The 25,094-nt window shown below is 44.2% G+C and overlaps 1 protein-coding gene across 15 annotated transcripts in view; it reads right to left on the reverse strand.

The window, feature by feature from the left end:
• Window positions 1-25,094, reverse strand: part of LOC137420580 (LIM domain-binding protein 2) — a 599,034-nt gene that overhangs the window by 197,220 nt on the left and 376,720 nt on the right. For 8 of the 15 annotated variants that reach the window (XM_068105749.2, XM_068105748.2, XM_068105757.2 and 5 more), the window contains exon 1: window positions 6,190-6,787. The exons of 1 other annotated variant lie outside the window; for it this stretch is intronic. In XM_068105749.2, the coding sequence (XP_067961850.1) occupies window positions 6,190-6,354 (165 nt within the window). In that variant the 5' untranslated portion in view covers window positions 6,355-6,787. Of the gene's footprint in view, window positions 1-6,189; window positions 6,788-25,094 lie in introns of those variants that run through there. 6 more of the 15 variants (XM_068105752.2, XM_068105751.2, XM_068105762.2 and 3 more) reach the window with 2 other exon arrangements.

Below are 25,094 nucleotides of genomic sequence, written 5' to 3' on the forward strand. Positions count from 1 at the left end.
GCGAATGTCGCGGCGGCGAATGTCGGGGCGGCGAATGTCGGGGCGGCGAATGTCGGGGCGGCGAATGTCGGGGCGTCGAATGATGTGGCGGCGAATGTCAGGAAAATCCAGAGGTAGTTGGTGTCGTCATGCTGGCTGGTAGATATGGTTTATTTAAGGTAAGATGTGCATGATTTAACGTATTATCATATTATGGAGTTATAAATAAATTCCCATGTTTCTAAACGTGCGCCATGCTAAGTGCAATAAAAACTAACGTATAATCCCCCCCTCCCCACCCTGACCCAATAAATAAATCTTACTATAATTCACCAAATGTCCATCCATCTGTCCGTTTGAAGGCACCGCAAAAATGGCTGAACCGATCGCAACGATATTTTGGGTGGGTATTCCTGGGACCCCCTGGAGTAAAATAGGCTATATTGTTTTTCCAAGTTTTCCAAGTTTTCCAAGTTTTCCAGTTTTTCCAAACACAATGGAATAATATTTACCGATATGAACAGTGATGTGGCTTTTGTTGAAATTCCACAAATAGTTTATTCTATGTACCAGGAGAGAGTAGATCGACTCCTGACGAACTCTTCCTATATAAACGTGCGGCTCCGAATTAACACGGCAGTGCGTGCAAAGCGACTGAGAAACAGGTGTAGCGGCCGCTTCTGTGTTACAGATTCGGCGTGCACTCTTCACACATAAACGTGCGACTGAGAAAGACGTGTAGCGGCCGCTTCCGTTTTGCAGAATGCAATCTTTTTTCAAAATGGGCGCCATGTACTGTTTAAATTTTGATGATTTGGGTGTGATATGATTCAACGGATGTTTATCTGAATCGTTTAAAATTTAAAAAGCCTTCAATTTCTAATATTTTGCCTTTTCATTTGGGCTTCCCAATTGTACCGTTGCTAGTATATGATAACACATTAAATCCTATAGCGAGTAAAGTTGGAATAAATGATGTTGCATTGATGGGTTGACTGAATGCCTGGACGCAACTGAGGTTGTGGATCTACTGATGTACCATCTATTGATGTGAATCAATGATCGAGGTTGTGGATCCACCGTTTGGAGAGCTCCTAGGCTGAAAGGATCGAAACCTCGAGGAAGAACGGTGCCCAGCTGATGATCCATGCAGTCAGGAATCTAGTCAATTGCTTACAGGTTAACGTTCTTGCTTTAGGTAGAGGAACTATGTTTTGAGGTTTACAATTTAAATAAAGTTGAATATGGGATGTTGTGAAATTAACATCATTTACAACAATCCTTTAAATTATTTATATTTAAGTTTAGGAACAACCAATACTGTACAATTAATTAAATGCATTTTTAAATAAGAATTGAAAAAGAGAAATAAGATTTGAAAATCATAAGAGATCGAATTGTGAGAAACAAAAATAAAAAAACTGTGCGTGTGTGTGTGTGTGTGCGTGTGTGTGTGTGCGTGTGTGTGTGTGTGTTTTTTCTACTGGAGCTTTCTGATGTGGCATGTGGTAAACTGAAATGATCGCTATGATTTTCAGAGTTGATTAGGATAATTAACTACAAATAATCTGGCAAAATTCCCATGTTTCTAAACGTGCGCCATGCTAAGTGCACAGAGCAGTTTAATAGGTCTTTCCATGACATGGCATTCCAATTACAAAAACAATGATAACATTCTAACAGAGCACATATTTAATTAATACTAGTAATATTCACAACAATAATAATTGTTGCAACATTTGGCAATAATAATAACTAACGTATAATCCCCCCCTGGCCCAAGCACAGCTGGCCTTGGTGAAAGGCAAGTTAATGCTCAAGTAAAGGTGGCAGGTATGCTACAAGGCCAATGAAGACGTCAAGACCGATGACAATTTGGTCCAACGGGCCCACGAGTTCATTCAAAACATTAACCACCACCCAGTGACACAACCTTTAAAAGCAATGGCTTTAAATGACACAATGGTTGTAAGTAGCACCACCATATGATAGTCGTGCTCCGATATCACACTGCAACACACCTTTGATCCAACACCACAATTGAGTTGCACCGCCACCATTTCTACGCACACAGTCGTCCTGCAGCCGTTGCCAAAATCACTACTACACATCACCAAGACAACAACACACTCGTTACAATGTCACAACTAACACACCGCACATCCGACACCACAAACATGTTTGTATACCTTATTTTGGGGGTGGGAGATTGTTTGGGGGGCGGGGGGGGGGGTGTTGTATACACAGTCAAGGCTCGTGGAAGAGCAACAACATATAATGGATCAGCACTTACAACACAACAAAAGGGACAGCAGAAAGAGGGGGGGGGGGGGAGGAGGGAGGGGCGACGCCAGGGTTGAGGAACAAAATAGAGGGAGATGGAAAAAAAAAAAGTGTGGTGGAGAGATGGGAAAATGCACCGGGTTGACGAGATTGATACAGAAGCTCTCAGGAAGGAAGCACTTTGTAAGGTAGAAACCTGGAAACATGTGGGCTTGGGGGCATAGGGGAAGGATGGGGGATTTATCAGCGTCAAAAAGATCATGGTTTTGGATTGGGGATGATCTGAGATGGTGTCGAACAGCTGTCTTGAAGACCTGGAGGGAAGAATGAGATTGAAGAGAATGTGGAAGTTGGCTCCAGAGAAGAAAAAAAAAAGAGGAGCAAATGAGTGGAGCACAGCAGTGGCTCTGGATGTTGGGAGTTTCATCAGAAGATGGTCGATGGAGGACGGAGCGTGGACTGTTGGAACATGAAGCATGGGAAGAGCGAGGGTGCAAGACCAGACACAGGGAAGCCAGCTCGGAGGGGAGAGCATTACTCCATCAAGCTGCAGATGGAGGCCTTGTAGGTGGATAAAAGTTCAGGTGTGCCAAGGAAGGACTTTGTACGAAGGAGGATGCACAGTTGGCGGCTGGCTTTGCAGGTTAACGTTGAAATGTGGTTTACCCAACAAGGATCATGGCTGATAGTGAGACCCAGGAGTTTTAATACCTGAACTTCTTCAAGCGGATTAAGAACGTAGATACGAGGGTTTACCAGACGTTCCTTTTGCTGAGAGATAGTCAGAGTGGGAGACTTGTCATGATCGAAGGTGATATTCCAAGTGTTTGACCAACTTGTCATTCTATCAAGGTCTGAAGAGAGGGAAAGAAGCTACAGCTTACCTGTCCGAGGGGGTGAGGGATGTCAGGGCTGAAGTCATCAGCAAATAGATAGAGGATTTTACAAAGAGTCAGAGAGATCGTCGATGAGAGTAAGAATAAGACTGGGCCCAGAACACTGCCTTGGGGTCGTCAGCCATAATACACATATGAACATGAACTGGGAGCGGATGGGGAAGTCACAGCCAAAGGTACTCCTAGGGGTTGGTAGATGCAAGATCAGTACACAGACGGTGACAAATTGAGTTATTAATGCAAAGTGCAAGTGCGTCGCCAGGGCGGGGTTCAGGCCTGTAAAATTAGAGGAGACAATAGTCGGGGAGACACATAAAGGAGTCAGGGACGTCATGTGGAAGGAAGGATTCTGTTAAACAAATGATGTCTGGTTTATCAGCAATGACCTGGATCGAGAGATCTGTCAGGTTGGAGTTGGAGCGCAATCTCAGACGTTTGAGGTTCACACAGTTATGGACAGAGGAGGAAGTGTTGGGAGCATGGGGGATTCAACCACAGTTCTGCAGATTCAACCGGCACATGGAGAAAACACCAAACCGGAAGTCAGGTTATGGACATTACAATCGCACGTACTCCTTCCTCCATCACCACAACCAAGACAAAAACGACACACACCAATTCCACTGCCACTTTCATTATTCCACGACTACTGCAACTACAACATCCCCTCTCTGCTCTGTCCCATCGCAAACACCATCACGACGACTCCACTTCATCGGTCTGCTGCCAACAAAATGACGCACTGTCAATACAGCACCACAACCCCGACATACACAAATTCCAATACCACTACAATTTCCTCTCATTCCTCCAACTCCTCCTCCAACTCCACCACCACCACCACCGCCACTTCACATTGTTGCTGCCACCACCAACATAATTTGCCCATGCACCAAAACCACCACAATGTCACTTTCCCATGCCAAATGCCATCCCAATTTATACTCAGCCACCGACACCACCACCACCACCACCACCACCACAATTTGCCTCCAGCCCAACACCAAAACTTATTCTCAGCCCACTGCCAACAGGATGAATTATCCTCACCGCACCATGCCAATCAGTACATTTGAGCGCACCCCATCAATCACCACCTAAACCACAATTTTCGCTCACCTTATCCCCCACCACCAAAATTTCCAGTCACATGAGTGGCATCACTCCTCGTCCTGCCACCACCACCACAACTTGCCCTCATCCATCCTCCACCACCACCACAACTTTCCCTCATCCATCCTCCAGCAGCACAACAACAACTCACCCTCATCCATCCTCCACCACCACCACAACTTGCCCTCATCCATCCTTCACCACAACTTGCCCTCATCCATCCTACACCACAACTTGCCCTCATCCATCCTCCACCACAACTTGCCCTCATCCATCCTCCACCACCACCACAACTTGCCCTCATCCATCCTCCACCACCACCACCACAACTTGCCCTCATCCATCCACCACCACAACTTGCCCTCATCCATCCTCCACCACAACTTGCCCTCATCCATCCTCCACCACAACTTGCCCTCATCCATCCTCCACCACAACTTGCCCTCATCCATCCTCCACCACAACTTGCCCTCATCCATCCTCCACCACAACTTGCCCTCATCCATCCTCCACCACAACTTGCCCTCATCCATCCTCCACCACAACTTGCCCTCATCCATCCTCCACCACAACTTGCCCTCATCCATCCTCCACCACAACTTGCCCTCATCCATCCTCCACCACAACTTGCCCTCATCCATCCTCCACCACAACTTTCCCTCATCCATCCTCAACCACAACTAGCCCTCATACATCCTCCACCACCACCACCACAACTTGCCCTCATGCATCCTCCACCACCACCACCACCACCACCACAACTTGCCCTCATCCATCCTCAACCATCACCACAACTTGCCCTCATCCATCCTCCATCACCACCACAACTTGCCCTCATCCATCCACCACCACCACAACTTGCCCTCATCCATCCTCCACCACCACCACAACTTGCCCTCATCCATCCTCCACCACCACCACAACTTGCCCGCATACATCCTCCAGCACAACAACAACAACAACTCGCCCTCATCCATCCTCCACCACCACAACTTGCCCTCATCCATCCTCCACCACAACTTGCCCTTATCCATCCTCCACCACAACTTGCCCTCATCCATCCTCCACCACAACTTGCCCTCATCCATCCTCCACCACAACTTGCCCTCATCCATCCTCCACCACAACCTGCCCTCATCCATCCTGCACAACTTGCCCTCATCCATCCTCCACCACAACTTGCCCTCATCCATCCTGCACCACAACTTGCCCTCATCCATCCTCCACCACAACTTGCCCTCATCCATCCTCCACCACAACTTGCCCTCATCCATCCTCCACCACCACAACTTGCCCTCATCCATCCTCCACCACAACTTGCCCTCATCCATCCTCCACCACCACCACAACTGGCCCTCATCCATCCTCCACCACCACAACTGGCCCTCATCCATCCTCCACCACCACAACTTGCCCTCATCCATCCTCCACCACAACTGGCCCTCATCCACCCTGCACCACAACTTGCCCTCATCCATCCTCCACCACAATTTGCCCTCATCCATCCTCCACCACAATTTGCCCACATCCATCCACCACAACAACGTTCTTTCCCTTCGTCCTGTCAACACGTTTCACTCTTGCTTCCACCAGCCACCACTATTCCCTCGGCAATACTTGCACGTGCTTAGTGCTTACACTTTTATCACCACAACCCTGGCATCCCACCACCATAGCCATAGGAATACACCAAGACCACAATCCCAATGTATGTGATTATCTCGTCGTACCAGCAACACCTCACGACTACAACTTGTCCAAATAGAGGACCGCGTCTCCTAGATCCATAGCACCAGGAATATGTCCGCATGTCAGAGCCACCACAACCGCTACTGCAAGGTCTGCACCGTCCAAAAGCAACCGCAACAACCGTTCCCCAAAGTTGCAGCATCGGGCCCGTCCCGGCAGCTTCACCCACCTCAGTTCGCGCCTGGAGCCGCTTGTTGAGTTCGTGGAGCCGGTACTCGGGCTGGATCACGTACGGAGTGTGCCGCCTGTAGAAGGGACCGAACGGGGAGGAATAGAACGGGTCAGACGGGCCGTGCCCGTGCGAGGAGAGCGCCGCGCCGGCCGCCGCGGTCATGCCCGGCTGCGTGGCCAGGCCCGGGTGCGGGACCGGCTGCGTGGCCAGGCCCGGGTGCGGGACCGGCTGCGTGGCCAGGCCCGGGTGCGGGACCGGCTGCGTGGCCAAGCCCGGGTGCGGGCCCGGCGGGCTCGGAGCGACGGGCGCCCGTTGCCGCGCCGCGCCGGCACATGGGCAGCGAGCTCCACACGCCGCCAGCCTCGGAACGCGGCCGGCCCGGCCCGGCGCTGCTTGGGCTCCGAGGGTGGGAAAAGGGCCGGACGCGCCCGGAGAACGGACGTGGGGATCGGTGGGAGAGGCCGCGCTGCTGCCCGGCTACTCAGCCCGCTTTCCGCCGAGAGCTCGCCATGCGCAGGCTGCGCCTTGTTCATTCAACGGGCCGCGCCGTGCAAAGGGAGCCAGGGAGACCGGGATGGAGGGGCGGGGCGGGAGGACGAGGAGGAGGAGGAGGGTGAGCGGTCGGGTTTGTGGAGGAGGTGGAGAGAAGGAAAGCGTGAGCAGGGTGAGGGAGGAGTAAGAAATTAAAAGGCAAGAAGGGATTGGTTCAAAAATAAGGGGTGAATCGAAAATCTATAAGAGGCGTGGCCACGAAAGGAAAAGGCGAAAGGCTTGAGCAGAAAAGAGAAAAATCTGAGTGAAAAGGCAACAGAGGAAAAATGAAAAGGCGGAGACAAATGCAGAGGCGGAGCTTAAATGAAGAGGCGGAGCTTAAATGAAAAGGCGGGGCAAAAATCAAGAGGCGGGGCCCAAATCAAGACCCGGGGCAAAAATCAAGAGGCGGGGCCAAAATCAAGAGGCGGGGCCAAAATCACGAGGCGGGGCCAAAATCACGAGGCGGGGCCAAAATCACGAGGCGGGGCCAAAATCACGAGGCGGGGCCAAATTCACGAGGCGGGGCTTTACGTCCATTGTGTTTGTGTTACTGTGTATCGCTTGCTTTGGCGATTTCCGCCTCGCAGCCTTTTTCAGAACGCAGCATTACCTTGTAACACCTTTCGAACATTCTCAAACATCCCTTCCAGACCACTACAATCCCCTTAACTTTCTCCTCCTCTCCACATAAGTACCTGATACACACCACGTTCCGAACAGCTAAACCCACTTGGTATAACTATAAACGAAGATGGAGAAGAGTCACTGAAATGTCTGTGACAAAGTCAGTGTCCCACGGTCAATGTCCCACAATATTACGATTACTATTAGTAAATTATTACTATGATTACTACCCTAATTATTACGTCATGTGGGATGGCTATGGAAAGTCTACCTCCAAAGTCTTTCACGAACCGGGTGGCCAAACCTGTTTCGTTTTTTCTCACACGGCAAATACAATGTGTTCTGGTGCAGTGCCAGCAGGGGGCGCCGCATTACGAAATAACCTCCATCGCTTGCAATGTTAAGCCGGTTATCCTCACGAAAATGTTAATTTAAAATATCCCATTGCATCTCTTCGACGTTTGGACCCGTCCACGGGGCATATTCTCGAATGTTCAATGTGGAGTGAGTATCTTTCTAAATTCGGATTCTTACTGCTCTCTATTGTCTCAGACCAGCCGGAAAGACTACATTGGATCAGGTTTGTGAAAGGGTTGAAACCCAAACCCGAACAGGTTGACCTACAGAGAGTTACACACACTCGCCTCAATGTTGTCGAGCCAGGGTTTGAATCCCCACCTTGCGATAAACTGCCGCCCGATACTAACGAGGCTGTAAATTCGTCCAAAGAAAATCTGCTCTTTCTTATGGACGGATTCACACCAGCTCATTCTCAGGTATATCCTACATTCCTCCCGCCCATGGTACACTGAATGCTGCGAGGAGGTAGTTGCCTTGAAACAGTAGTTGCCATATTATGTATAATCACATATCAATGTGTGTGTATATAATAGGTATAATCACATATCAATGTGTGTATATCATATGTATAATCACATATCAATGTGTGTGTATATAATAGGTATAATCACATATCAATGTGTGTATGTCATATGTATAATCACATATCAATGTGTGTATATCATATGTATAATCACATATCAATGTGTGTGTATATAATATGTATAATCACATATCAATGTGTGTGTATATAATATGTATAATCACATATCAATGTGTGTGTATATAATATGTAAATCACGTATCAATGTGTGTATATAATATGTATAATCACATATCAATGTGTGTATATAATATGTATTATCACATATCAATGTGTGTGTATATAATATGTATTATCACATATCAATGTGTGTGTATATAATATGTATAATCACATATCAATGTGTGTATATAATATGTATTATCACATATCAATGTGTGTGTATATAATATGTATAATCACATGTCAATGTGTGTATATAATATGTATAATCACATATCAATGTGTGTGTATATAATATGTATAATCACATGTCAATGTGTGTATATAATATGTATAATCACATATCAATGTGTGTGTATATAATATGTATAATCACGTATCAATGTGTGTGTATATAATATGTATAATCACATGTCAATGTGTGTATATAATATGTATAATCACATATCAATGTGTGTGTATATAATATGTATAATCACATATCAATATGTGTGTATATAATATGTATAATCACATATCAATGTGTGTGTATATAATATGTATAATCACATATCAATGTGTGTGTATATAATATGTATTGTTGTGGTTCTGAAAGTGTACATATTTGATTAATAAAGGTTAAAGGTTCTGCCCCCATAGTTAGTCCACGAGCAACACGTAGGTCACCTGAGAACGTTAGTTATTTCTTAGTATATGTGAGATAAGGCCATTTCCAATAGTTATCATCTGCGTTGTGTAAATCAAATAAGAGTAGGCCCCGTTCATTCTGCAGCCCTCCCTCCAATCGACTCCATTGCACACCATCCAGTCTGCACCCCATTGCCCCTCGCATTAGGATGCTCGCAGTTTGTTGCACCTTGCTTGCCAGTAGTGTTCGCTGCCCTTGGGCTTTCGCTCGAACCAGCCCAAATGCCACGAGGTAAGGCCTGAAAAGGGGGTGGAGCGCGAGGTCGGGGGTGTGGCCACGTCAAGCAGACATCAAGGGCGGAGCCGGTAAGACGCCAACAACCAACCAGGGCTAGGGTGAGATGGCCTGGTCGGGCGTGGTAAGGGTGCGACTAGAGGTTCGAGAGGGTTGGCTGAAGCAGCGCTATATAACCACAAGCGCAAAGCCCTTAAGGAGGACTCACATGCATATGGCAGTGGCAAAGGACTAGAGGACTCACGTGCATAAGACAGTGGTAAAGGACTTGAGGACTTGGTTTGGAGCGCATTGCATTGTTGGTTACAAGGACTTGCTGGGGAAAGTGCCATTGTGAACCATCGGGAGAGACGCGCTATCCTGATAGATTGCAAGGGCTCGGTGGGAATTTGGCTGTGGGCTTACAGGGAGCGCATATCAAGCGCCGGTCCTTCTATTACATACACGGCCGTGAGCCACAACGTAACCGTTAGCCAGCCTACCTTTCCCCGATGTAATTGCCCGATCCGCGCCACCGACACGCGAAGATCTTTCCTGCCGTCTACCATCGCCTCCACGGTTCGACTCGGGGACCGGAGCGAGCTGTGAACAAGATCCTTGGGACCATCGCCTGACCATCTACAAACCCCGTGTGAGTGAGTCTGAGAGTTTGACTCGGTGTGAACGGGCCCGTGTCCAGGGATAAGTTAAGACTGTTATAAGGCTGCCCTGTGTATCTGCTTCTTCCTCTTCACTGTACATTGCTTCTGCTTCTTCTTCTTCTTCAGTGTACAAAGTGTGTAATAAATTACTTGTTCTTCCTGTTTTCCTCTTAATTCGACCGTCTTAGTGATTTCTCCATTGGGTAAGCGTGGCACGATCACAACCGCTCCAATCGGGTTAGTTCCCGTTAACGGCCCGAATCGCGGCTCGCTATCGCTCGGCGTGTCCACTAAAACCGTGGTGTGGGTGGGGTTATTTCCTTGCTTCACGACAGGTGTTAGTACTTAGGTAATAAGAATACGGCTTACAACCCTATTTAACACCGACCGGAAGGAACGTGATAGCCCCAGATCGCGTCGGCTAGTAAAAAGACAAGGGGATTAATCCCCCCTTGGTAAGGGGAAGGCCGACGTTGGAGATCCGCAACAATTGGTGTCAGGGAGTGGGATTTGACCCGAAGTGCGCGTAACGCATTCAAAATTACGAGCGGCCAAAATTGTATAGAGCATCTAAATTAAATCGTGCCATGGATAGCCAAGGCGGTCGGATGCCGGTGGGGGTGAATGAGGAGGTAGAGGCAGAGGTAGAATCGACCCACGACCCCCGGGAAGAATTGGGACAATTGGGAGAAATGGAAGAGAACATTGATGAGGGTGCAGCAGTAGGGGTGGCAGAGGAACAAAATGGCGGCGCCTCGCACATGGCCGTGGTATCCGAGCCCGCTGTACCAACGGTTTTTGACCTGCAGCAATTCATGGCACAATTCGGCGCATACATGGCAGAGTCAAAGTGCGGAAATAACAAAAGGAGTGAAGAAATGAGCCGAATGGGGGAGTGGATGGCTAATCAAATGGAAGAAATGAAGGCTCAGGGTGAGCGAGTGGAAAACCAAATTGGGGGATTGAAAAATGATATGGAAAATCAAATGGGGGGATTAGAAAGCAAATTGGGGGGATTAGAAAGCAAATTGGGCGGCCAATTGGAGGACGTGGGTGGTGTGGAAGTGTAATCAGTGTAACTTATTAATTGGCACTGGTAACTTATTAATTAACCTGGTAACAAAGCAGATACATTTTACATGCAAACTCTGTGAAAGACGAGTTTGTAAATGAGTCAGGAATGCGCCCGAACATGATGATCTCTTGTCCACCTGGTCACAGCCCCTGGCTGAAGCACCCCCCTATCGTTTGGTAAACGGAACTCACAACAGGAGGGGAGCGAGCTGATACCAGGACTTGGTACATGCATGACCTCGGGGCATTAGCGGAGAGGGGATTAAGTCCAGTTTGTCCATATAAACGAGAGCAAACGTGGAGTCGACAGAACCTGCTACCAGAAGCTCTGACCAACGGGAGTGGCAGAGGAACATCAGCCGAACGAGAAGGACCATGCGAAAAGAGTTAACCTGATCCATTATATTATGCGGTATTATTTGGTAAATGGAATGAAGTGAATAACCAGTTAATAAACCAGACCTTTTGTAAACCTGTGTCCGGTCATTGGAGTCCTGTGAGTCTCTCAGCTACAAATTCTCCAACAATCTGGAGGCACCGCTGGAATTTCGAGTGGACGTCGTCAAGGGTCAAGGTGAGCATGACCTCTTGGGGATCTGTCCATTATGAAATATGAATTCTGAAGATGGAGGATGTGGTGTGTGGGACTGGCGATTGTCCATAGGAAATACAAGGATGAAACGTGTTAAACGACTGTAGCAATTTATTCGTGTTTTTTTTTTCTCTAAATGATTTCTGTAAATACGTATTTTTGCGCTGGTCATTAAGGGTCTTACTGTGACCTGGGAGCAAACGGAGCAAGCGTGCACCTTGCGACCATTTGCTTCCAGGACGTGTAAGGCCGGTACACTCGTTTACCCACCCGTACACGTATAAAGTACTTCTTTTTTTTTGCACTTGTTCAAAGCTCGAAGCTCGACTTGCTCGACGAGCGAGCGACTTGCTCGGCGCTCGGCGAGCGACAGGGAACCGGGAAAGGGAATTATATTTATATATATATATTTTTACCTCATTCCAATTTATGGTATTGCGACAAAAAGGCTTATATCTTTGGAAACGACTGGTCGGATTTAGACAAATTAAAACTCGTTCGATCAACAAATAAATTCATGACAGACAATCCCGCCTCATGCCGGTCCAGAATTACTGTGAAAGATGGCGATTGGATAAAAAATTGCATACCAACACTCCCTCACTGTCCCTCATTGTCCCTCATGTCCATTCCGGCACCCTGTCTCTTCCTCCCGCTCCTTTTCCCTCCCTTTACTTCCCATTGGCGGACGTTTTGCGAGAAGCAAAGCGTTTTGCAGGACGCTTCCAGGAAATAAAACCAGTGCTGTTGTTTTTTGTGACGAAATTTGCCAGATAAATAGCATGGGTGACACGACGAAATGATCGAATGTAAAGTGAATCGAATGTAAAGTGAATCGAATGAAAATGAAGGATTTTTCAAATTGTTGTGGACTTTGGCCTATGTTGAATAAAATGTAGTGATTGAATAAAATAGTTGACGGATATATAAATCCCATTCGAATGTAAAGTGAATCGAATGAAAATTAAGGATTTTTCAAATTGTTGTGGACTTTGGCCTATGTTGAATAAAATGTAGTGATTGAATAAAATAGTTGACGGATATATAAATCCCATTCGAATGTAAAGTGAATCGAATGAAAATGAAGGATTTTTCAAATTGTTGTGGACTTTGGCCTATGTTGAATAAAATGTAGTGATTGAATAAAATAGTTGACGGATATATAAATCCCATTCGAATGTAAAGTGAATCGAATGAAAATGAAGGATTTTTCAAATTGTTGTGGACTTTGGCCTATGTTGAATAAAATGTAGTGATTGAATAAAATAGTTGACGGATATATAAATCCCATTCGAATGTAAAGTGAATCGAATGAAAATTAAGGATTTTTCAAATTGTTGTGGACTTTGGCCTATGTTGAATAAAATGTAGTGATTGAATAAAATAGTTGACGGATATATAAATCCCATTCGAATGTAAAGTGAATCGAATGAAAATGAAGGATTTTTCAAATTGTTGTGGACTTTGGCCTATGTTGAATAAAATGTAGTGATTGAATAAAATAGTTGACGGATATATAAATCCCATTCGAATGTAAAGTGAATCGAATGAAAATTAAGGATTTTTCAAATTGTTGTGGACTTTGGCCTATGTTGAATAAAATGTAGTGATTGAATAAAATAGTTGACGGATATATAAATCCCATTCGAATGTAAAGTGAATCGAATGAAAATTAAGGATTTTTCAAATTGTTGTGGACTTTGGCCTATGTTGAATAAAATGTAGTGATTGAATAAAATAGTTGACGGATATATAAATCCCATTCGAATGTAAAGTGAATCGAATGAAAATGAAGGATTTTTCAAATTGTTGTGGACTTTGGCCTATGTTGAATAAAATGTAGTGATTGAATAAAATAGTTGACGGATATATAAATCCCATTCGAATGTAAAGTGAATCGAATGAAAATTAAGGATTTTTCAAATTGTTGTGGACTTTGGCCTATGTTGAATAAAATGTAGTGATTGAATAAAATAGTTGACGGATATATAAATCCCATTCGAATGTAAAGTGAATCGAATGAAAATGAAGGATTTTTCAAATTGTTGTGGACTTTGGCCTATGTTGAATAAAATGTAGTGATTGAATAAAATAGTTGACGGATATATAAATCCCATTCGAATGTAAAGTGAATCGAATGAAAATTAAGGATTTTTCAAATTGTTGTGGACTTTGGCCTATGTTGAATAAAATGTAGTGATTGAATAAAATAGTTGACGGATATATAAATCCCATTCGAATGTAAAGTGAATCGAATGAAAATTAAGGATTTTTCAAATTGTTGTGGACTTTGGCCTATGTTGAATAAAATGTAGTGATTGAATAAAATAGTTGACGGATATATAAATCCCATTCGAATGTAAAGTGAATCGAATGAAAATTAAGGATTTTTCAAATTGTTGTGGACTTTGGCCTATGTTGAATAAAATGTAGTGATTGATTGAACTAGTTGACGGATATATAAATCCCATTCGAATGTCAAGTGAATCGAATGAAAATTAAGGAATTATTTCATTATGAGCGATTAATGAAGTACTCATTTAATTAATTACATTTCTTATTAAATTACAGTAATAACATTACAGTAATTACCTGAGGTAATTACAGTAATTACAGTTCCGGTAATTACAGTAATTACAGTAATCATTACAGTAATTGCAGTAATCTTATTACAGTAATTACATTACATTAACTCAGGCACCTTTTGAGTAAGGAAGCTGATATTTGGACATGACACGGACCAAGTGATGTGGCTGTCAAGGAAAATATTGATTTATTGATTAATCATTTAATAAATTAACTCGTTGATTTATAAATGACTTATTTAATTAAAAGTCCTCAGAAATACATCTTCGGATGAAATACTTACAGATTGGTTATGCTATGAGCCAATTGATTAAGGAAAATATTTTGTGATGGCCATATTGGCAATTTCGTGGCCATATTCGTGGCAACTCAGTTAGTGCCACTGCACCTTTAAAATGCATCCCTGCGTTCATTTTTCGATCGATTGAGTTGAAATTTTGAACAATCGGATCTGGACTGTCGCTGTTAACGACTCTAGCACGCACTCGTCCAATCAGGATGGAGCGGTATGGTCCCCGGATTATCACTGCTCGCAGTTTTAATTAATTTTACTTTTTCTCTTGGTCATATAATTTTGAAGACATGCATGTCATGATAGAGGAAATGTTTGTTCTGTTAAACGGAATAAATGTTGTTTATTTGTGTGGGTGTGTATTTTTGTGTATTTGGATATATTTTCACGACTAATTCCAGTTATCGTCCTGCAAAATGTCTGCTCGTTCTTTTCCTTTGAGTCGTAAATTCCTGTTGAACTCTCATTAAAATGCGGAATTAAGTACGCTGTGTGATGATGGAGATCCTTGATGACGAATCAGGAATAGTGAATGAGCAAACAAATATCACGGATGGTACACCGGATAGGGAAAATGTAGATGAAACCCCTTTTGCTCAGGTGCTGTGCAGCGCTGCACAAAGATCCATATGAGCAGGGCCTGGGTGCTGTGTAATTAGTACACAAAGAACCAATTACTAGGGTGCTGAATAAACACAAAGATCCATTTTTTGAGCTGGTTCTCCCGGTGCTGTGATTTATTCAAAGAACCAAATCTTGTAAGAATTAAGATATGATTTGTCGACATTATAAATACTTTAATATATGTAACGATTTTTGTAACGATCATCCTGCAAAAGGTCTGCTCGTTCTTTTTCCTTTGAGTCGTAAATTCCTGTTGAATTCTCATTAAAATGCGGAATTAAGTACGCTGTGTGATGATGGAGATCCTTGATGACGAATCAGGAATAGTGAATGAGCAAACAAATATCACGGATGCTGCGGCTAGAGCAGTGGAAGCGATTTTTGAATTGTTCAATGATTATTCGATATTGTTATGACTTATTGTCAATAGGTATACTAAGTGGCCATGAGGTAGCCTGTTGCTATGTACAGTTTTATTCTATTGTTGATTATACCACATAGCTGTGGTGATAAAGGAAATGTTCGTTTTAAATAGATGATTATGATAGGACCATGACTATAAAATCATGATGATTATTATGAATGATATCATAGGGTTCAAATGCAGAATGCTGCATGAACTTGGGAAAGAACTTTCAAGCCCTATGGGATAAATTGGGTATTACAAGCGATGGAGTTTCAAAATTTAGCATGATTGAAGGAATTTGACAGTCCCATTTCAGGAGTTTTACGAAATTTATATTGCCAAGAGATTTTGGGTACTATTAAAAGAAAAATGATGAGATATTTTTCCCAAAGAACTTTAATATCTGCCATCCATTTTGGCTGTCTCACGAATGAAGGATGAGTTGCCTTTAGTGGTTGCAAAGAAAATTTGTGGAGACCAGGCAAAATGGGGAAATATGTCAGATATGACCCTAGGACAGGACGGTGATTCATCAATTAACATGAGGTACGAACCAGAGGTGACGTCAATGGATGGACCTGTCCTGACATCATTGGGGAAAGGGCTTATGCAAGGAGTCATCCAAAATGATTAATTTGATTTATTGATGAATATTGATGAATTAATTGAAATTGAATAATTGATTGAATTGTTAATTGATTGAATCTAATTGATTGAATTTAATTGAATAAATTTAACTGAATAAATTGAATTGAATATATTGATTGTTTGATTGATGAAAATGCGGTCTCAAGAAAGAAGCTTTGATATCTTTGCGAGATATTAACAATGTGGAGACAACCTGGGAAAATTGAGCAAGGTGGTGAGTTTATATACAGATATATATGTGCGGTTACCATTGTGTGATTTCCCCGTCAACAGAGCGGGCACCTGAGGATTCACCCATTTCATACTGACCCTCCGGCTCATCTGCAAATACTGATCTGTGAGATTGGATTGTGCAAAAGCCACGGCTGAGGGAGATTCTCTGGAAATCACCGTGTGAACAGGTGGAGAGACCCTTCCTGGAGGTACGAGTGAAGCTTTAGAGGAACAAACTACAACACATCCAACGCTACTTTGATAAAAGGCAGAATGGGAAATGGAGCCTGCAAGAATACACAAGGACAACCAGAGATTCCACAAAAAGGTACTTGTACACATCATATGTACGACCGTTATGGTGCAGAAGCTATAAGGCAGGTCGAGAATTGGTATTTGTGGACAAAGGGACATGATGAGGAGTTTCCAAGAGATGGTACATTTGAGCGAAGTCGATTGGAAAGATTGGAACAAAGATTGAAAGCCAGGAAGAGACAGAATCTAACGGTAGACTGGCTTGCATTCCATCTTTGGGATGGTGAATCCAGACAACGGGAACAGCAAGAACGGATAACGGATCTAGAACTTAAAATAAAAAGGATACAGGATACAGTGGAGGAGACAAATGCACAACTGCCCTCGAAATTAGGAATGAAAGTGACGGTTGTCCCATCTGATTTCCAGTTGTCTCCCCAAAAAGGACGGTACAGAGAATTTTTTCGTGTTTCAGGAGACAACGAGAGATTGCAGTGGCAACTCAGGGATGTAGAGATGCAGCCCAGCAATACAAATGCACAGGTGGACAGAGCAGGTAACGACAGAAGCCGGTGCTTCAACTGTGGAGAGATGGGACACTGGATAAGGAGATGCCCATATCTGAGCAGAAGACAATTTCGACAGGGAAACCAAGGACAAAGAAACCAAGGACAAAGAAACCAAGATCAAGGGTACCAGTGCTGACCGATACCTCAGACAATGATTAGGCCTTCATTGCGACAAATCCCAAATGACGATTGGCCTCAACAAATTAGATTACTGGACAAACATGAATAACTGTCGATGATTCTTGGGTCTGAAAAGTTTTCGGAGCAAGAATTATTCATTTTTTCTTTTGCTTGCAAGCAAATTGATAATTAATTGATCAAATGCCGAAATTGGATCTTTTATGTTGGGCACACAATTTTAAATTTACAAAGTTGGAACAATTGCTTTGCAAATTTTAAACCAAGGGACAAGGGTCACGTGATGATCAGGTGGGAATTTCGGACTATTGTTCCACACGATTGATAAGTCAGTGGTCGACTGACATGTAAATGGGTGTGTAGTCAAATTTGGATAAATTATTGTGGGAACTGAAAGGGTAATTTCAATGTGACATCATAGGGGTTTTTTCTAAGAATAAGCTTTTGGTCCATTTGTGTATTAGCATTTCTAAAATTGAAGGACAAATTTTATGAAATTGAAATAAAATTGACACCCATCTTGATCTGTAAATAATAGTTCCAACGCAAACAAATACGCATAATGCATGTGTGTGTGTATTTTTTGTGTGTCAATGTTAGTGTTTTTTATTGTTTTGTGTATCAATCTTACAAGATTGTTGACACCGACAGTGTGCCTGTCTGGAAATGGATAGTTTTATGTGGATGGGATTGAATATGCAGAGAATCCGTAAAATAAAATAGAAATAAAATTTGATTATGAACATTATCTCTTTTGTCAAGGGAGATGGAATATAAAGATTTGATGTGCTGGGTTATGAGCAGCCATTAATTAAATAGTAAAATTGTGAGTAATTTGGGGATTCCATTTTTGATAGAATTTATATGAGAATAATAGCTATTTATGGATATGAGCTTCATAAAAAGAAATGAGGGAGTACAAAATTATCCAAATTTGGGAGAGGTCTTACACTGACTTCCCAGAATACTCTGCTCATGGATTTATATATACTAGGGCATTGCCCGTACATGGGTGCCCGTTCCTTGCCAAAAAAAAAAAAAACGCTACCCGTACGCTCTACCCCGCCCGTACGCCCGTAAACAAAAAAAACAACGCTCTTCGCTTCCGCCCTTCGCTCTGACTGAATTGGGAGAAATAATGCGCATAAGAAATCGAATTACGTACCGTAATGGCGGTCAGCTCGTAACGCGCTCAGCTCCGCTCGTCTCACATCGGCCACGCCTACGCAACAAAGCGTTCTGTGATTGGCTGCCGGAAGTTCGCAAATCGTCGCAGTTACGATGAATCGTTTTAATTTAATCGCAGTTTGAATTCGTTTTAAAACATAGTTTAACGGCAACATAGTTTTCCAACGTGAAATAAATGAATACGCTCTCAAATGTGCCATCCGAGGCAGAGTGTGTCCGCCACGTTCGGCACACGCGATAGTTCGCTGCTCTCTGATTGGTTGAATCGTTTTTTGGACATAGCTCGGTAAGTAATTGTCCGATTAATATGAAACCTTGAAAAGGCACATCCTCGGGTCCCCAGCAATATACCTGGCAAGTTAAAAGTATATCGGACCCGTGGTTGTCGAGAAACAGCGGTCACAGACAAACAGACGTACAGACGTACAGACGTACAGACGTACAAACGTACAAACGTACAGAGATTACTGGAATTATAGATAGATATATATAAACTTGAATTTTATCAGCATATAAATTGTGCTGCATGTATGGATGTGTATTAGGCATAGATGATATGGGAAAATAGTAAAGAAAATCTTGCTGATTTGAACAATTGTGAGTTTTAAAACGGAATGCATTGTGCATCTTAAACCAAGGGGCAGACATGAACGCGCTGTTACGTTATTTATACTCAGAACGCGCTGTTACGTGTACCTGCAACATATTTGTTAATCTCGCACACCTATATTGGCATACTGGTGTCAGTAGTACTCACTGGGTGCATAGAAATGGATGAGCAACAGTTAAGGGGGTGTAAAAAAAAAACACTTACTTGGATATTTTCTACAAAAGTAGGGGTTTCAATAAGTGGTACCATACACATGGGATTCATCAAATTAAGTTTTGGAGTTCAAACAAAGTCACTGGTTAACAGATGGGAATGGATAGTAAATAAATTCTTCGATGCTGGGTAAATGAAGTGAGATATTACAAAGACTTATTAGAGCTATTGTTCTTCCTTGCAGCAGTGGGAGAAAATTTAGATCCAACATAATGAATCTATAAATGAATGTGATAGGGATAATATCCTCAATTTGTACTAATTATTTGATTGTGGGTAAAGGAATTAATTTATCGTAGTGGATTGTTAACAAGCAGCCTGAAATGTCCTGAGAGTGTGCATCCATGTAATCAGAAATCCCAGATTTGTTTTTACAAACAACATTTTGGTAGTGATCTTATGTGGACGAATACTTGCTTGGTAGATAAAAACGGTACTGCATGTTGGCAGCCACTTCAGTGGCCATTTAGGCCGAACAAATAGGGAAAAACTGTAATTGAATATGTAATTTACAGATGAGTATTTGGGAAGTAAAAAGGGAATTTATTGATTTGGGAGACATTTTTCGAAGGTTTATTAAAGTGTTGCAATATGACATTTGGCAAGGAAAATTATTGGATGGGAAAATTAGATCTGTTTATAAAATGAGTTTTGTTGACCCATTGAAGTTAATTCTTTGAATTGTTGTTTAATTAGCATGTTGAGTTCAAATTGGAAATAGTTTGGCAGAGCTTTGGTTAAAACCTTTGGTTGCAGTGTTTTGGAACAAATTGATAAACCGTAGGAGGTTGATAAGAATAGAAACAAATATGGACCTAAAATAGAAAGATTGTTATGATGATATGAATAAATACTGAGATTAAAAGATTAAATCAAGTGATGTTGCAAATGAAACAGTAGAATTAAGATAATGGCATAACGACAATGTTATGAGTTGTGTCAATTACAATATCAGTGAACTCATATCACCACGAGTGACACACTGTTAGGAAAAAGAGGGAAAAGAAAAGTGGAGAGGAATTATGGTAATAATACATTATGCTTAATTTGTTGGTTTGAAAAAATTGTTGTTGGGAATTAGGTATTCCCGTTTGTGATTGTAATCATATACAATGCTATTCTTAGTTTAGTAATAAAATACATACCTGATTGAATATTATTTGTGTGACGCATATAAATGAATATAACTTTTTGTGTTAAGGAAAAACAACAAATTGTTGAATGTGAAACTGTCGGAAGATATACATGATTATGCTGATTTCATGGTAAGATGTACCCTATCTGATCCAGTGTGTGCGGAAAGCAGATTCAGATGTGACTGAGCATAAGGATAAGACGAGATCACATTTTGGAGGGATTGCTAACGGAATTGGGAAGAAGTTCGAGAAAGAAAATTTGTGGCTAAAAAATGAAGTTAATCGTGGCATACACCCTCTTTCTCAAAGAATGATGAAGACATTCTCCCGTGTAACTTGGAGATGAATGCTTACCTTCACCAAGGAAATTTATGTGACCATTTGCCTGGATCACACTGCAACATATGAAAGAAAGGCGATCACTTACTCTTGTTCGAAGGCTTCGAACATTCACCACATCAGAAGTTGCAGGACAACGACATTTTACCTGCAACCTCTGTGAAATGCGGGGACATATGTTATTACTTCACCAACGTCCGGGGAACCAGCATGGAGCTGCAAAAAACGGCTGTGCCCTTGTCACAACAGCTGTGCACGATTCTGCTGGTTGCTCCTGGTAAGGACCATGAATGACCTGAACACCATGGTCCCAACATCAGTGTGGATGCATCCGGCATCCCTGTTCCACATCTTGCTGGCCAATCAACGTCACACCAATACTTGCTGCCCACTCACAATGAGGGAGGAGGCAAGTCGACTACAACTGGGTGAAGGCCTTGTTCAGGAATTACTCAAAAAGTGGCAAGAATGCTACAAGGAGAGCAGGGTCAGTCTATGACTCCGCAATGTTACCACAACAGCGAAATCCTACACGAAGTAGTGCAGGAGCTATGAAGACATTAGGAGAAAATGTTTCATACCAGGATTCAAACACAAGTGATCAGCCCTTCCTTTCAAACAAAGTCAACATTTGTGTGGAGGCAAACGTTTTTTACCAGATGGTGCAGATGCTTTACAAAACTTGAAAATGAAGTGAAATTGTTGTATCTTGGTGATGGTGAAGTGTTGTTTTGAAAATATATTTGTGATGCAAATGCAATAGATTGAACGATATGGAAGGAGTCAATGACCAACGAAATGTTTTGTGATTCTTGCAGGATGACGGTGTATGCCCAAGGGAATTTGATTACCAAAGTGATTGATTATTTACTTATACTTGTAATGATGTTTACTTGTAGTGATTGATTATTTACTTATACTTGTAATGATGTTTACTTGTAGTGATTGATTGTTTACTTATATTGATGTTTAGATTAATGGTTAATATAAACAAAAAACAAAAAAGATGAGGGAATTGTGGAAGTGTAATCAGTGTAACTTATTAATTGGCACTGGTAACTTATTAATTAACCTGGTAACAAAGCAGATACATTTTACATGCAAACTCTGTGAAAGACGAGTTTGTAAATGAGTCAGGAATGCGCCCGAACATGATGATCTCTTGTCCACCTGGTCACAGCCCCTGGCTGAAGCACCCCCCTATCGTTTGGTAAACGGAACTCACAACAGGAGGGGAGCGAGCTGATACCAGGACTTGGTACATGCATGACCTCGGGGCATTAGCGGAGAGGGGATTAAGTCCAGTTTGTCCATATAAACGAGAGCAAACGTGGAGTCGACAGAACCTGCTACCAGAAGCTCTGACCAACGGGAGTGGCAGAGGAACATCAGCCGAACGAGAAGGACCATGCGAAAAGAGTTAACCTGATCCATTATATTATGCGGTATTATTTGGTAAATGGAATGAAGTGAATAACCAGTTAATAAACCAGACCTTTTGTAAACCTGTGTCCGGTCATTGGAGTCCTGTGAGTCTCTCAGCTACAAATTCTCCAACAATCGCCAAATGAAAGAAATGAAAGAGGGGTTAGTGGGGTTGGAAAACAGGATGGCCACCCAAGATAACCAAATGGAAGGAATGAAGGACGGGTTACCAGGGTTGGAAAACAAAATGGGGGGCCAATTGAGGGAAATGGGGGATAAATCCACCCAGGAAATAAAACTAATGGGGGATCAGATAGAGGAGGTAAAAAACGGACTGGAAAGCAAAATGGACGCCCAAAAGAATGAATTGGAACGAATGAGGGTGGCATCTAAGAGGGAAATAGAAGAAATGGGGGAGGATATAAGGCGGGGGGTGAGCAAAGAGGTCGCGGTGGTACGCGACGAGGTAAAGCAGTGTGAGGAGCGTGTGGAGAAAGAGGTGAGAAAGAGTACGGCTAGGTTACAAGGGGGAATAGAGGAGTTGACACGGGAAGTAGAGAAGCTGACGGTGGGACAAAAGGAGTGAGGGGAGCAAGTGGGTAAGAACACGGCCGTGATAGTGGGGCTGAAATCAGCAAAAAAGAAATAAAAAAAGAACTTATGGCGATGAAGAAAGAGTGCCAGATGGTACACGTGGGGCTGACAAAGAGGCGGGATGAGGTGGTAGAGACGTTGGGGGGTAAGGGAACGTGAAGTCAGGAACCATATAGAGACGATCAAGGTGGCCTTAGAAGAAGAAATTGTGGGGGCGCACCGGGAAATAGAGGGGTTGAAACAAAAATGGAGGAGGTAGAAGAAGGGGTGAGTGAAATAAAATAGAGATGAAGGGAGACTAAAAATGAGATAAAGGAGGAGGTGATGGAATTTGTACAAGGTCTGTGCTCACATTGTGATGACGTGCTTGCTAACCAAATAAAGAGTTTGCAGGTGGCGGAGGAGGAGCGAAGAGGAAGAAGCGCCGAGGTGAGTGGCGAAAATGTCTGAAATGTATATGGTGTGAGGGGAGGTTCAACGAGCTTGGGGGTTGGTATAGACTCGGGCGTTCATGAGAGGCCAATGGTAAGATGTGCGACTGGTCCGGAGTACGTGGAGAGAGAGTGTGCACAGGGATGTCCGACCATGAGGAGTGTGGGAGGTGTTGGTGAGCCGGGGTGTGCGAGAATGGAATGGGTAGCGGGTTGCGACGAGGCGACCCAAGCATCGACACCGACAGGGGTAGTCTTTAGAGGGATGGGGGGCGCACGTGAGCCCCCCGGGAATAGTGTACTGTGGGGGCCCGAACGGTTCGGTCCCACGCTAACTCCGCAAGGAGCGGCGCACAGGGTCCGGCCTTCGGGCGGCCATAAGGTTCCACTCGCGCCGTATGACGGCAAGAGTGATTTGAGGGCGTATCTGGCGCAGTTTGAGCATGTGTGTAGGGGGAACGGTTGGAATCCGGACGAAGGTGGAGTACACCTTGTGGGGGCACTGCGTGGCGCGGTGGCGGAGGTTCTGACAGCTTTACCACCAGGTGCTATCACCCTGCCAGAACTCCGCTCAGCCTTAATTAATCGATTCGGCATTGAACAGCAGAGCGAGCTTGTTAAAGCTCAGCTCGCGGTGCGAAAACGGAAGCCCCAGGAGACCATTGGGGAGCTCGTCTATGATATTCGCCGCACAGTAGGGATTGCACATGCAGACATGGCGGCGGCCTCCCAGGAAAGCCTGGCGCTGGAACATTTCATCCAGGCCTTCCCGGACCCCGAGCTTCGGCAACAGCTCACCATGTGGCGCCCGTGGACCTTGAACCAGGCGGCCGACGCTGCGGCCCGTTGGGAAGCAGTGAGGCCCCTGGCCCGGAGAAGCGAGCGCCACGAAGTGGCGGTGCGCCAGGTAGGGCCCGTGGCTGGTGGCGGGCCCCTAAGGGGGCCCGCCCCCAAAAGGGGCCCTGACCTGGAAAGCATGGTCCGATGGCTGGAGGACCAGCGCCTGGCGGGATCTGGACCATGGCAGGCGTCTCCGGAGGTGGCCCCCGGTAGGCCACGGACAAATGCCCCAATTAGGACCTTCAGGGGGGGCAACTTGGAATTTAGGAGGCAAGAACCTTACCAGGTGAGGTGTTGTAATTGTAGCCGGCTGGGTAACTGTGCATGGCAGTGTCGATCTCCGCGCCGGGATGGACCCCGGCAGGCGAGACCATCAACTCCACCTCGTACGGGTTGGACTAGCCGACCCCAGACCCCCCCCCCCCCCCCGCCAGGGCCCGGGAAACTAGAAGGTGCCGAGCATACAGGGCCGTGTTCGGTAGTAGGGGATGGTGAAGCACCCTCAATGACGCGACAGGTCATTTATTGGGGCCAAATTGGTACAGGTAGCCTAACAATTCGGTGCAAAATTGCCGGCGTGGGGGTAGACGCCGTAATGGACACAGGAGCTAGCGCCACGATCATCAGCCCTGTGATCCTTAATTCGAGTGCTGACGGCTGGGATAAAATCCAGCGTCTGGAAAATCATAGTTTGCAGCTGGCTACCGGGGTAACGGCCCCCATCATAGGGCGTGGTTTTGTAACCATCAAGTTGGGGTCGGTAAATAGGGAGATAGAAGTTTGGGTGGCAGAGGTGTGTGACCCATGCCTAATCGGGTTGGATTTGTTGACTGCCAGTGGTTGTAAAATCGATTTGTGCCGGGGGACCCTGCAAGTGGGAGTAGATGAGCTGCCATTGAGAGG

This window comes from Myxine glutinosa, chromosome 2 (assembly GCF_964187855.1).
Source record: "Myxine glutinosa chromosome 2, kmMyxGlut1.1, whole genome shotgun sequence".
NCBI classification, from domain to species: Eukaryota; Metazoa; Chordata; class Myxini; order Myxiniformes; family Myxinidae; genus Myxine; species Myxine glutinosa.